Below are 13,829 nucleotides of genomic sequence, written 5' to 3' on the forward strand. Positions count from 1 at the left end.
AAGGTCACGCCCAGTGACGTAGCGCGCTGGAAGTCCGGGCGGGGTCGTGTCGCGCCCTGGCACGAGTACTCTGGAAGCCTGGGTCTGTGCCTGCATGGGGTGCAATTTCCAGGGCACGTCCCCGTTGCAAACGCGCCGGGAGCCGCTGGGTCTGCGCACGCGGCGTAGTGCGCCAGCTGGCAAAGACGGAAGAGAAAAAATAAAATAAAGAAGGAATAAGAAAAAAAAAAGAAATTAAAAGAGAAATAGAGAGCACGCTGCTCCCGGAAGGGGAGGGGCCTAAAGGAGGTGGAGCCCCCTTATGCTTTAAAAAGATGGGAAGCAGTCAAGATGGCGGTGTCTGCATTCCCGTCTCCATGAGTGAGGAGCCGCAGTCACCTGCGCAGTAGCTGTCACCGCCGCAGCAGGAGGAACAGCAGCAGCCACAGGCGCCTAAACAGCGTAAACAGCTTAAGCAAAATGTGAGACAACCGGAGTCTTCCCATCATCAGAGCCACAGCAGTGGGGTTCGTACGAGTGCCGGCAGAACCGGTCAGAAGAAATCTCGTGAGTCTACCTCCCCCAGATGGGAGCATTCATGTGAACGGCAACCACCGCCTCTGGTACCCAAGTCTGAACGGCAGTGTGGTGAGTGATCTTCGTGGAAGTTCACCGTAGTAATGTGCTCTTCTCTATTTTTTTTTCTCTTTTCATTCCTTTCTGGTTGTTAGGATCCTAAAAAGAGTAGTTCTAAGAATAAAGAGTGTGCATTATGTAAAGTTAGCCTTCCCAGCTCCTACGCTAAGAACCTTTGCTCTGATTATATCCAGAAAACTATAGCAGAGGAGTCCCCTAGCTTTTCTATGGATTTAAAAACCTTAATCCAGACGGAGGTCAGGGATTCCTTAAAGAACTTGACGTCTCGTAAGAGGAAGAAGCAGAAACAGGTTTCCTCGGACTCGGAGGAATCAGTAGAGTCCCGTTTCGCGAGGGAATATCCTTCCCCCTCTGACCTCTCGTCATCATCTTCATCAGAGTCTTCGGATGATGATGGAGGGGGTAGGCCATGTTTTTCGGTGAACAATACTGAAAGATTAGTCAAGGCTATTAAAGTGACTATGGGTATTGCCGATGCCAAAGCTCCCAGGACAGTTCAGGACGTCATGGTCGGGGGCTTAGATCAGAAGAGGAGACACGCATTCCCAGTTAACGAGAAGATCAAAACTCTTATAGATAAGGAGTGGAAAAAAACAGAGAGGAAAGGCCAGCTGCCTCCTTCTTCTAAGCGGAGGTACCCTTTTGAAAAGGAGGATGGGACAAAAAAAAAAAATTGATGTGGCCATCTCGAAGTTCTCGAAAAGATCCACACTGCCCTTTGAGGATTTGGGGACCCTCAAAGATCCGCTCGATAAAAAGGCGGAGTCTTTTCTAAAACAGGCCTGGGAGCCCTTGGCAGGGGCTCTGAAACCGGCAGTGGCGGCCACCTGCACCGCCAGGTCTATGATGATCTGGCTACAGCAGTTAGAGGACCAGATCAAAGGGAATGTCTCTAGAGAGAAAATTCTGTCAGGTCTTCCTCTTTTTCAGGGGGCGGCTGCATTCCTTGCAGATGCATCGGCAGATTCAGTTAGGCTGGCTGCCAGGTCAGCAAATCTTTCTAATGCAGCCCGTAGGGCATTATGGCTCAAGAGCTGGCCAGGGGATGTGCAGTCAAAATCTAAACTCTGCTCAATCCCATGTGAAGGGGACTTTCTTTTTGGGAAGGCCTTAGATGACATCCTGGATAAGGCCGCAGACAAGAAACATGGGTTTCCTACTGTATCTGTTCCCCGATATAAGAGCTCCTTTCGGAAGAGAAAATATAATCGGAGCAAGTTTTCCAGAGACCAAAGTAGTTGGAGAGACAGGAAGCCGAGTAACAGAGGCTTCATGTTTGGGGGTCCATCCTCCGAGAATAAGAAAGCCCCTAAGTGACGGACCTCCCCAGGTAGGAGGAAGGTTGTCCCAGTTCCTTCCCGCCTGGGAAAAAATCTCGTCCAGCGCCTGGATTTTAGGGATAATCGGGAGGGGGCTGAAGTTGGAGTTCAAAACCATTCCCAGAGACACCGTCAGGATTTCATCTCCCAGAGGCCTAAGGGAACAGATGGCCCTGCGGCTGGAAGTACTCGCTCTGGTTGTGAAGGGGGTTCTAGTAGAAGCAGTTTTACTCAACTCTCTTCCTAATAAAGAAGCCGGATGGCTCCTTCAGAACCATTGTCAACTTGAAGAAGCTGAACGATCATTTAATTTACAGGCCATTCAAGATGGGGCCAATAAAATCGGCCATAAAGATGTTGTTTCCAGAGTGTTATATGTGCGTCCTCGATTTGAAGGACTCTTACTACCACGTCCCAATCTTTCCTGCACACCAACAGTTTCTGAGGGTAGCTGTACAGTTCGGCAAGCACATAAAGCATTTTCAGTTTGCAACTCTTCCCTTTGGCTTCTCCATGGCTCCAAGGATTTTCACAAAGATTATCCTGGAAGTCACAGCGCATCTAAGGGAGAAGGATATCCTAGTCATCCCTTACCTGGACGATTTTTTATTGGTGGGCAGATCAAAACAACTCTGCACACTGGCTCTGACGGAAGTCATGGCCAGTCTAAATGGCCTGGGTTGGATTTTAAATTTAGAAAAATCGAGACTAGAACCAAAAAAGTTCAATCATTCCTGGGTCTCATTTTGGACTCTGAAAACCAGACTTGTCTTCTGCCAGAGGACAAGAAATTGAAGATCAGTTGCCTCATATCACGCGTAATCAGCAATCGATCCATGACCTTGAGAAATGCAATGTCTCTTGGGTACGATGACATCTTGTATCCCAGCAGTTCAGTGGGCCCAGTTCCATTCCAGACGTCTACAGCAGGAGATCCTGACAGCAGACAAACGGCTCAGAGGTCGCCTGGATGGAAGAATATCCCTTTCAAGTTTAGTAGTCAACTAGCTGGATTGGTGGTTGAATCCGGTAAATCTCTGGGGGTCCCTTGGTCTTTCCAGATGTCAGATACGATTACGACTGCCGCAAGCGCAGAAGGCTGGGGAGCTCACCTGAGCGATCATTCAATACAGGGCCTCTGGTCAGACAGCGAGACGGGTCTCTCCTCCAACATGAGGGAGCTGTTGGCAGTCAGAGTTCAGTTCTCTTCTTCAGGGTCAACACATCCGGATAATGTCGGACAACCGAACGACAGTCGCCTATATCAATCGTCAGGGGGGTACAAGATCCCTTCCTCTGATGTTAGTAGCGGATCAGATCCTTCATTTTGCGGAGAGTCATCTATTCACGCTCTCGGAGCTGCATGTAAGAGAAGAGGAGAACGTAAGAGCCAATTTTCTAAGTCGACACATCTTGAAACAAGGAGAATGGGAATTGAATCCAGCGGTATTCCAGCAGATTGTCGGCCGATGGGGACCGCCTCAGATAGATCTGTTTGCAAACAAACGCAATCGGAAAACCAAAATCTTTTGCTCCCTGTATCCAAAAGAGAAACTGTTTGTGGTGGATGCGCTGCAAATTCCTTGGGACTTTACCCTGGCCTATGCCTTTCCCCCTCTAATGCTGATCCCTACTATCCTAAGGAAGATCCGAGAAGAACAGGCGAGGGTTATATTGATCGCCCCGTTCTGGCCCAAGAGACCATGGTTCACTTGGATGAAGAGAATGTCCCAAGCGGAACCATAGGTCCTTCCGGACACCCCAGATCTCCACAGGCCGGGCCCAGTCTTCCATCCCCAGAGATCAGGCCTGCATTTGACAGCCTGGATTTTGAAAGGTCACTACTAACACAGGAGGGGTTTTCTCCAGGTCTAGTTACTACTCTACTAGCAAGTAGGAAGCCGGTGACAACTAGGATCTATGGCAGAACCTGGGCTAAATTTCTGTCTACCTCGGGCCAGTCCGCCAAAGGGAGGGTTCCTATTGGGGCCATCCTGGAATTCCTTCAGAAAGGCTTAAGCATGGGGTTAGCCACCAGTACCCTTAAGGTACAAGTATCAGCTCTGGGGTCACTATATAATTGCGACTTGGCAGCAAATAGGTGGATCATCAGATTCATTAAATCTTGCAGTAGATCTAGACCCATTCCTACTCCAAGGATGCCTCCTTGGGTCCTTAATCTGGTTGTAGAGGCGCTAACCTAGCCTCCCCACCTTAAAAACAGCCATGCTGGTAGCTCTAACGTCAGCTCATAGGGTTAGTCATCTGCACGCTCTGTCAGTAAACCATCCGTTCACTCAGGTGTGTATGGATAGAGTAATCTTAATCTTAAAACCAGACTCGGCCTATCTTCCAAAAGTAACCTCCAAATTCCATAGGACACAAGTAATTACTCTCCCTTCCTTCTATCCTCACCCTAAACATTCTGAGGAACAAAGGCTTCACACTTTAGATGTTAAGAGGGTATTAGTCCAGTATTTGGAGGTGACGAAGGCCTGGAGAAAAAGTGACGCCTTATTCATCTCATTTCAGGGGGCTAGGAAAGGGCTTAAGGTTACAAGGAGGACCATAGCTAGGTGGGTCAGGGACACCATGGGCTTAGCGTACTCTTCTAGCAATCTGCCAGTTCCAGAGAACCTGAAGGCCCACTCCACCAGGGCTGTAGCTGCTTCCTGGGCGGAGAAGGTGGATGTGCCCATCAACATCATGTGTAAGGCGGCAACTTGGTCATCCCCCACTACATTTTACAAGCATTACCGTCTTGACCTTTCCTCTTCTACTGATCTGTCCTTTGGGAGGAAGGTGTTGCAAGTGGTGATCTCTCCCTCTGGTGTCTGATCTCTCTAAATCTCTCAGGTGGTGCTGTCATGGGAGAAGGGGAAAAGATCCTAGTCACTTACTGGTAACGGGATTTTACAGAGCCCATGACAGCACCCTATTAATTCCCTCCCCTCTATCACTTATGGTGTGCACTTCTTAGGGTGTTTTTTATTAAGAAATGTTTAGGTGGTAGTTGTGTACTAACCTATTTTTCGGAGGCCCTCTCATGCTCTGAAACAAAAACTGATGCAGTAGAGAGGTACCGCCTTTTTATTCAGTAGGTTCCTGTCCTTGGTGGGCAGATACCCTCTCTCAGGTGGTGCTGTCATGGGCTCTGTAAAATCCCGTTACCGGTAAGTAACTAGGATCTTTCCTTATCCTATGGACCGCCGATGAGGGAACAGACGACTTACCCACTGAAGAATCAGCCGTGGGATCTATGGGAATATTGAAGTCTCCTCCCAGGATGATACAGGAACCCCCAGCAAATTCATCCACATACCGCAAGACCCTTACACCAAAAGAACCTTGGTATAAATTGGGAAAATAAACATTAGCTATGACAAGGTTCTTATTATTACAAAGTACCTTAAGAAAAAGAAATCTACCTTCCGGGTCTACTTTAGAATCGACGATTTGGATCTGTAATGTTTTATGAAAGGCAATGGTTGTCCCCTTTTGTTTTATTGATGGCATTGGTGGAATGAGACCAAATGGTATAATATTTGTTTGTGCATTTAGGAGTTGATGAGGTTTTAAAGTGAGTTTCTTGAAGCATAGCGATAGCAATTCTTTTTTTGTGGAGATGGTATAATATTTGACTACGTTTTGTAGGACTATTAAATCCTCTCACATTATATGAGGCAAAACTCAAGCTAGCCATTACATTTTCTCAACATGAGGGGAGGGGGAGACATAGACAAGAACATACTACACATAATACGAGACGTGGGGATTGGGGAAGACCAGGACATTGACATATTACACATAAACCCCAAAAATTCAGACAACCAGAAGGTAATATGGAAAGAAATTACCTCTGCACACAATATTAAACTAACCGTTCCAGATAGGAACAAAATAGACTCTACAACTAAGTCCAAGTATCTAATTGGGGAGGAGGAAGTCATGACATAAAGACATTTAGGTGTTGTACCTGACTGTGTGTTACAATTAAGAGATATGAAAGAGGTGAAAGAATAAAATAAAAAATTCAAAGATTAAGATTGACATCTGTAAACTCGGCAGACTTAAGACAGGTTTGTCATACAAACTAAATCGTGTGGTTTAGGATAACAGTTATATGATCCCATAAATGGGCAGATGAGGAGTGATTAGTACATCCAGGATGTCACTACAAGATTGCAAGGGCGAAATGACCAAATGTCCACTCATCACCTTCTCGCGTTCTCCGAATGGCCGACGCAAATGGCCTCCACAGCGAGGAGATCTTTGTGGATCAACGGTTGGAGTACACGAAGTGACGGCAGATCCTGAAGGGAGACTTGTAGTAAACCAAAAGTTGCTAGAAATGTAGGGAGGTCTCGAGGAGTTTTTGAAAACCGCAGAGCGTCCATCTTTTTTCGCCAGTAATTGAAATGGGAAGCCCCAATGGTAGATAATCCCCATAACTCTCAGGGTCTGTGTGAGAGGGCGCAAAGCTCTGCAAAGTTGGAGGGTGCATCATGCCAAATCTGGAAGTATAAGTAAGTCACAACCCATAAAATGTACTGTTCGCTTAGCCCTTGCAGATTCTAAGATGGACTCTTTTTCAAAAAAAAAAATGAACTCTGCAAATTACATCCCTTGGCTTGGATGTTAGAGGTGGTTTTGGGCCCAGGGTTCTGTGAATTCTGTCCATTTCAATGGAGTGCCCTGGGGCCTTCCCGAGAAGGTTACAAAAGAGAGTTTACCGTTTTCTCCAAGTCCTGAAAGGAGACTTCCTCAGAAAGGCCTCTAATGCGTAAATTATTCCGCCCATGGCGGTTTTCAATATCTTCCATATGGGCGATTTATTTCTGATATCTGAGCGGTATGTGCATCAATAATAATGTGGTGCTAATCCATTCTCTGGTGTAAAGACATGGAATCCTCTTCTAAATCATTCACTCTATTGCCCACCTGAGTGATGTCCTGTCTCACAGAATCCAAGGTTCATGCCTGTGTCGCCTCCAGGTCCTGCTTTGTAGGTATGGCTTTTACGTGCTCTCTCCAGTCCCATTCCCCTTCAAGGATATGTGCGAGGTTCTGCAGGGTAGGGGATTGTGCGGATTCCACGGGAGGCTGATGGTACCTGTGTGTGGGGTCCAGAGTCGGAGGCCGCCGCGGAGACCTTCGGCACCATCTTCTCCTGTGGATCTGGCAGTGAAGGAGCAGCCTTGTGACGCAGGTACCAGGAAATGACAGAATCCGCTGGAGCCGAGCTTTGGCTGGATGCGGATGGGGTCTTCCTCTTACCCGCTGATTTGCTGGGATGGTTTCAGGGCTTCAGTGGCTGTCAAAAGTACGATTTGGCTGTGGGTCTTTCGGGAGCTCCGCTCACACGCGTTCTATCCCGCCATGAGCAAGCCACGCCCCCTGAACACAATGCTATTATTTTGAACACTACTGTATATGCACCATTGTCATGTTATTTTCGCTTTGCCGAAACACTGTTTGTTTAGTAAAAAGGTCACAGTAACTATATTTTGTCATTTTGTTTTTTTCATTTTCTTCCAGAATGACTGGTGCTTGTCACAAAAAGTGTGTTCCCCCTCATTACAAGGAACCAGAGCTCTCCAAGGGGGAGAGTGTGTGCCTCGACCGCTGTGTCTCAAAATATCTTGATATTCATGAACGAATGGGCAAGAAACTCACTGAACTTTCTATGCAGGATGAGGAATTGATGCGGAAGATGCAGCAGGGTGTGGGACCTGCATAGTAACTGGACATAGTTCACAATGCTGCAGTGCACATAGAGCTTTATGTATTTTTTTTTTTTTAATTGTACACATAATCCATTGTATTTAATTTTTCATACATTTTGATGCTTTCATGCAGATAAATTGAAAACAATAAAAGTTTCTTGTGAAAAAAAAGTCTTGACTATCTAAGTGGTTCTCAGAAAGTCACCCTTAGGGGCAAATTCAGAAAAGCACCATTTCGGTCTGTGTTGCTGGTGTACCTAACAGACATCCCATGGTCCACTTTAAGTAAATAGACTGATTCATATTACTAATTTTTGTGTAATAAACTTGCAGATTGCACTAGTTTAGTCCATTTTCCAGTGTGCTTGTTTCATTTCTACCAACGGACTGCACACTGTGTCACATTCACAAATTGCAGATGTGAACTTGGCTGTAAGGCAGCAAACTGAAAGGACCTCCAGGTGTTTACATGCTTATAGCGAAACTGTCACCAGATTTTTGCTACCCCATCTAAGAGCAGCATAATGTGGGGTCAGAGACCCTGATTCCAATGGTGTAACACTTACTGGGCTGCTTTCTGTCGTTTTGATAGATCCTCAGCAAATAATAGAGTGATTTTATCAGTTCTCTGAATGCTGAGCTCTATAGAACTCTGCCTCCACCACTGATTGGCAGCTGTCTGGCAAATTTCTGCCTATACACAGTGTACATACAGCTGCCAATCTGGTAGGGGCAGGGTTGTACAGACCTCATGAGTACTACATAGCAGTAGGTTTATCTAGTTATCTCCTGCTTATAAAACATTGCTTATAAAACATTGAATCAAAACTACAGCAAGCAGCCCAGTAAATGACACTTTGATGGAATCTGGGTCTCCATCTCTACGTTTTGCTGCTCTCAAATTAGGTGGTGAAAACCTAGTGTCCAATTCTCTTTAAACAAGACATATGTCACCATTGGCAAAGCAGAAAAGTCACTGGTATCTGTGTCTATAGCAGGCAACAAACAAACCATAAAGATATACAGTTGAAACCAGAAGTTTACATACACTATACAAAAAGACACATATGTATGTGTTTCTCAACATCTGACATGAAATCAGAATAAACCTTTCCTGTTTTAGGTCAGTTAGGATTGCCATCATTTTTAATATTTGCCAAATGCAAGAATATTGAGAGAGAGAATGTTTTAAAGGGAATCTGTCACCACTTTGGAGATATCAGACCTCTACTATGGCCTTACAGGGTATAGAAAAGTAAATCTATACATACCTGTATGGCCCATAGTAGAGGTTTGATTGCAGAGAAAAACGCTTTAATCAATTCTATTTTGTACAGGCTTGGCGTCCCGGGGACTCCAAGCAAACCCCGTCTATGTGCTTATTATTCCCCCAAATACCCGCCTGTATTCTTAATTATCATATTCCCTCCCCTCCCCTCCCCTGCACGTCACAGGGCCCTCTGACGTGCACTGTGGTCCCTGACTTCCCGGGCATGCACAAAGCCCCGCTCACATAGAGCCCGCTTTTCTTCATCCCAGCCCCATATCTCCGTGCACTGCGCCGCAGGGTTCTATTACGCAGGTTCCGGAGAGTCACTGTCACTTCCCGGCGTCTGCGCAATAGAACGGGGCTTTGTGCATGCCTGGGAAGTCAGGGAGCACAGTGCACGTCAGAGGGCCCTGTGACGTGCAGGGGAGGGGAGAGAATATGATAATTAAGAATACAGGCGGGGATTTGGGGGAATAATAAGCACATAGACGGGGTTTGCTTGGAGTCCCTGGGACGCCAAACCTGTACAAAATAGAATTGATTATTTTTCTCTGCAATCAAACCTCTACTATGGGCCATACAGGTATGTATAGATTTACTTTTCTATACCCTGTATGGCCATAGTAGAGGTCTGATATCTCCTAGGGGGTGACAGATTCCCTTTTAAGGCATTTTTATTACTTACTGCAAAGTCAAAAGTTCACATACATTTTATTAGTATTTGGTGCCATTGCCCTTAAACTGAATAACTTCGGTCAAACTTTTGGGATATCCTTCCACAAGCTTCTCACAATAGTTGGTCGGAATTTGGGCCCATTCCTCCTGACAAAACTGGTGTAACTGATCCAGGTTTGTAGGTCTCCTTGCCCGCGCCTGCCTTTTCAGCTTTGCCCATAAATTTTCAATAGGATTGAGATCAGGGCTTAGTGATGGCCACTCCAAAACATTTACTTTGTTATCCTTAAGCCACTTTACCATTTTGGCAGTATGCTTCAGGTGATTGTCCATTTGGAAGACCTATTTCCGCCCTAGCTTTAACTTCCTGGCTGATGTCTTGAGATGTTGCTTCAGTATTGCTACATAATCTTCTTTTTCATGATGCCATCTATTTTGTGAAGTGCACCAGTCCTTCCTTCAGCAAAACAACCCCATAACATGATGCTGCCACCCCCGTATTTCACAGTTGGGATGGTGTTCTTAGGCTTCCAAGCTTCACCCTTTTTCCTCCAAACGTAACGATGATCATTATGACCAAAAAGTTAAATTTTAGTTTCATCAGACCACAGGACATCTCCAAAAATTAAGGTCTTTGTTTCTGTGTGTATTTGCAAACATTAATCTGGCTTTTTTAAGTTTCTTTTGGAGTAATGGCCTCTTCTTGGCAGAGTGGCCTTTCAGCTCATGTTGATACAGTACTCGTTTCACTGTGGATATTGGCAGAATCTGACAAGATTGTGTCATCATCTTCACAAGGTCTTTTGCTTTTGTCCTTGAGTTGACATGCACATGTCAGACCAAAGCACTTTCATCTCTGGGACACAGAACCCGTCTCCTTCCTGAGCGGTATGATGGCTGGACATTCCCATCTTTTTTTGTACTTGCGTATAATTGTTTGTACAGATGAACAAGGCACCTTCAGGTATCTTGAAATTGTACCCAAGGATGAGCCAGACTTGTGCAAGTCCACAACTCTTTCTGATATCTTGGCCGATTTCTGTAGACTTTCCCATGATGCTACACAAAGAAGCAGTGTGTTTCAGGTGTGCATTAAAATACATCCACAGGTGTGTCTCTAACTCAGATGTTGCCAAAAAGCCTATCAGAAGCTTCCAAACACATGACCTCATCATATGGGCAGTCCAGAATTGTTTAAAGGCATAGTAATCTTAGTGTATGTAAACTTTTGACTTTGCAGTAAGTAATAAAAATGACTTAAAACATTCTCTCTCTCATTATTCTGTCATTTGGAAAATATTAACAATGATGGTAATCCTAATTGACCTAAAACAGAAAAGGTTTATTCTGATTTCATGTCAGATATTGAGAAAAACATTCATATGTGTCTTTTTATATATTCTATGTAAACTTCTGGTTTCAACTGTATATAAATGCCACCTCTCAAAGTGTTGAAAAATACCAATCTATTGCAATATCACAGCACCAATGAAATGTGTAAAAGGACTGCAGGAATTAATATAAACTACAGGATTTGAAGAGTGTGTGGAAGTATGGGCCAAAACCACACCTGAGCAATGCATGCAACTAGTTTCTCCATGCAGGAGACTTATTGAAGCTGTCATCAAAACAAAGGCTTTTTGTACGAAGTATTACATTTCAGTAAGTGTGTTCAATACTTTTTCGTTTTGACAGTTCTCATTATTACACACAACTTATTTATAGACCGCTATGGTTTGATTTTTTTGACTGCGTGGATTTGATGGGTTGTTACTAGTGTTGAGTGAGTATGTTCTGTTAACCCTTTCGCCAAGTATGCTCGAGCCGAGCTCCGAGTATTTACAGCTGCTCGGTGATATGGTTGAATCGCTCCCGTGTGCATGATTTGCGACTGTTTGACAGTTTTAATACATGTGAGGAATGTCTATTTCTTACACATTCCTCACATGTAATAAAGCTGTCAAACAGTTGCAAATCATGCACACGGGAGCGATTCAAACATAACACCGAGCAGCTGTAAATACTCGGAGCTCGGCCGAGCATACTCGGAACAGAACATACTCTCTCAACACTAGTTGTTACTGATGGCTGGTGAGAATTTCCTGTCAATAGCAACTTTAGAAATATATTTACTTAGAAAATTGGTGAAGCGTTCAATACTTATTTCACCCACTGTACATATATATTTCCATGGACTGGATGAAATCTTTCATGTAAATTTATTATGGGTATTTTATATGTATTTAGCGGATATATTTGTTTTTGGTTTTTTTTTAAATAAAACTTTGAGATATAAACATAGCAATATATAAAAATCCAGATCTGATGAGTATATTCATATTTTCAAACAATATAAAAGAAAATGCATAATAGCATACTTCATATGAAAAAAGCATTCACTACAGATCTTGGATATAAATGATGACATCCCCTTACCCCAACCTGCTTATTTCCACTTCAACAACCACCCACCCTTGGAATGCAGACCAGTATAAGTACGGTACATACAGACAAACAATTTTTCAATGTTCAAGAGCAAAGAATTTGTTTCTCCGGCGGTACGAGAGTTAACTAAGAAAAAACAAATTGAATAGCACATCCCTAGGGAGAGCTTCAGATACCACAGTTGGGCATTTAATCCAATCTCCCGACTGCTTACCGAATTTGGCTATGGCACCCCTCTTAATGTAAACCTTTTTCTCCATTAAAATGGTAATATTTAAGCACTGGATCACTTCCTGTATTGTGGGTGGAGTATTGGACAGCCAATGTTTAGCGATAGACTTTCTTGTGTGGTAGAGAATTTTTTCTATGACCAGTTGTAATGGAGGAGAGGCTCCAATATCTTCCACATACCCTAAAAGCACAAGATTTGGCATTCAGAGGCAGTGGAATGTTGTATACCTCTCTGACCAGCCTACCCACATTGTCCCATAATGTGGCCATGGTATGGCCAAAACATATGGACCATATCTTCCCCATTCCTCATTACATCTTGGACATTCATCATCCTGTCTGAGGTACATTTTAAGCATGATTTTTGGAGTTCTATATGCTCTATGAATAAGAAATGATTGGGATCTTCTCTGTGCCCCATGAATAGATACTTTTCCAGGAAATTCCAAAATATCTTATTCTTCCAAAGAAATGTGGCCTATATCAGTTTCCCATCTAGACCTCATCAAGACCATAGGATTCCTTAAAATATTGGTCGCTCGTCCCTCTCACACATACCAAAGCTCGCACAATCAATAGGCAACCCTGGCACACCAACCTAAAAAACTGCGACGGGCCTCCAGGGTTGCTGAGCGGAGACAGAAAAGGTCCCACTCCAATGAGCACTTCATCGCATTCAAACAATCCCTCACTATTTTCAAGTCCACACTTACTGCTGAAAAACAAACCTACTTCTCATCTCATATCCTCCTTGTCTCACAACCCTAAACAGCTATTTAACACTTTCAATTCTCTCCTTCGTCCCCAGCACCTCCCCCCTCTTATCTCAGCTGAAGACTTTGCCTCATTCTTCAAGCAGAAGATTGACAACATCACACAAGGCTTTTGCTTAAAGTCATCACAGCCCCTCCTCATATCTACTCAACCTTCCTCCTCAGAAACCAACTTCTCCACCATTACAGAAGATCAAGTCTCCTCTTTACTCTCCAAATCACACCTCACCACCTGTAATCTTGACCCAATCCTGTCCCACCTCATCCCTAACCTTACCACAGTTTTCATCCCAACCCTAACCCACCTCTTCAACCTGTCACTAACAACTGGTGTCTTCCCCTCATGTTTCAAACATGCCTCAATCACACCCATCCTCAAAAAGCCCTCCCTTGACCCATCCTTTCTGACTAGCTATCGCCTCATATCACTTCTCCCATATGCCTCAAAACTACTGGAATAACACGTCCACTTTGAACTGTCCTCCCACCTATCCTCCTGCTCCCTCTTCAACCACTTACAATCTGGCTCTTGACCGCATCACTTCACTCAAATTGCCCTGTCTAAAGTCCCCAACGACCTACTAACTGCCAAATCCAAGCGACACTACTCTGTCCTCCTCCTCTTGGACCTGTCATCTGCCTTCGACACAATAGATCATTCTTGGATCTCTTCATACCTAACAGACCGGACATTCAGTGTCTCCCACTCACACACCACCACCTCATCTCGCCCCCTATCTGTTGGTGTCCCCCC

At 44.5% G+C, this 13,829-nt stretch overlaps 1 protein-coding gene across 5 annotated transcripts in view; it reads left to right on the plus strand.

Annotated features, from left to right (window-relative positions):
* The window catches only part of TIMM10 (translocase of inner mitochondrial membrane 10), a 159,778-nt gene extending 151,926 nt beyond the window's left edge, over positions 1-7,852 (plus strand). For all 5 annotated transcript variants that reach the window (XM_073686130.1, XM_073686127.1, XM_073686126.1 and 2 more), the window contains exon 3: positions 7,494-7,852. In XM_073686130.1, the coding sequence (XP_073542231.1) occupies positions 7,494-7,695 (202 nt within the window). In that variant the 3' untranslated portion in view covers positions 7,696-7,852. The remainder of the gene's footprint in view (positions 1-7,493) is intronic.
* Positions 7,853-13,829: the final 5,977 nt, after the last annotated feature.

Source organism: Phyllobates terribilis, unplaced genomic scaffold (assembly GCF_046119375.1).
Source record: "Phyllobates terribilis strain yellow unplaced genomic scaffold, ASM4611937v1 Scaffold_5__5_contigs__length_657084704, whole genome shotgun sequence".
In the NCBI taxonomy this organism is placed as follows: Eukaryota; Metazoa; Chordata; class Amphibia; order Anura; family Dendrobatidae; genus Phyllobates; species Phyllobates terribilis.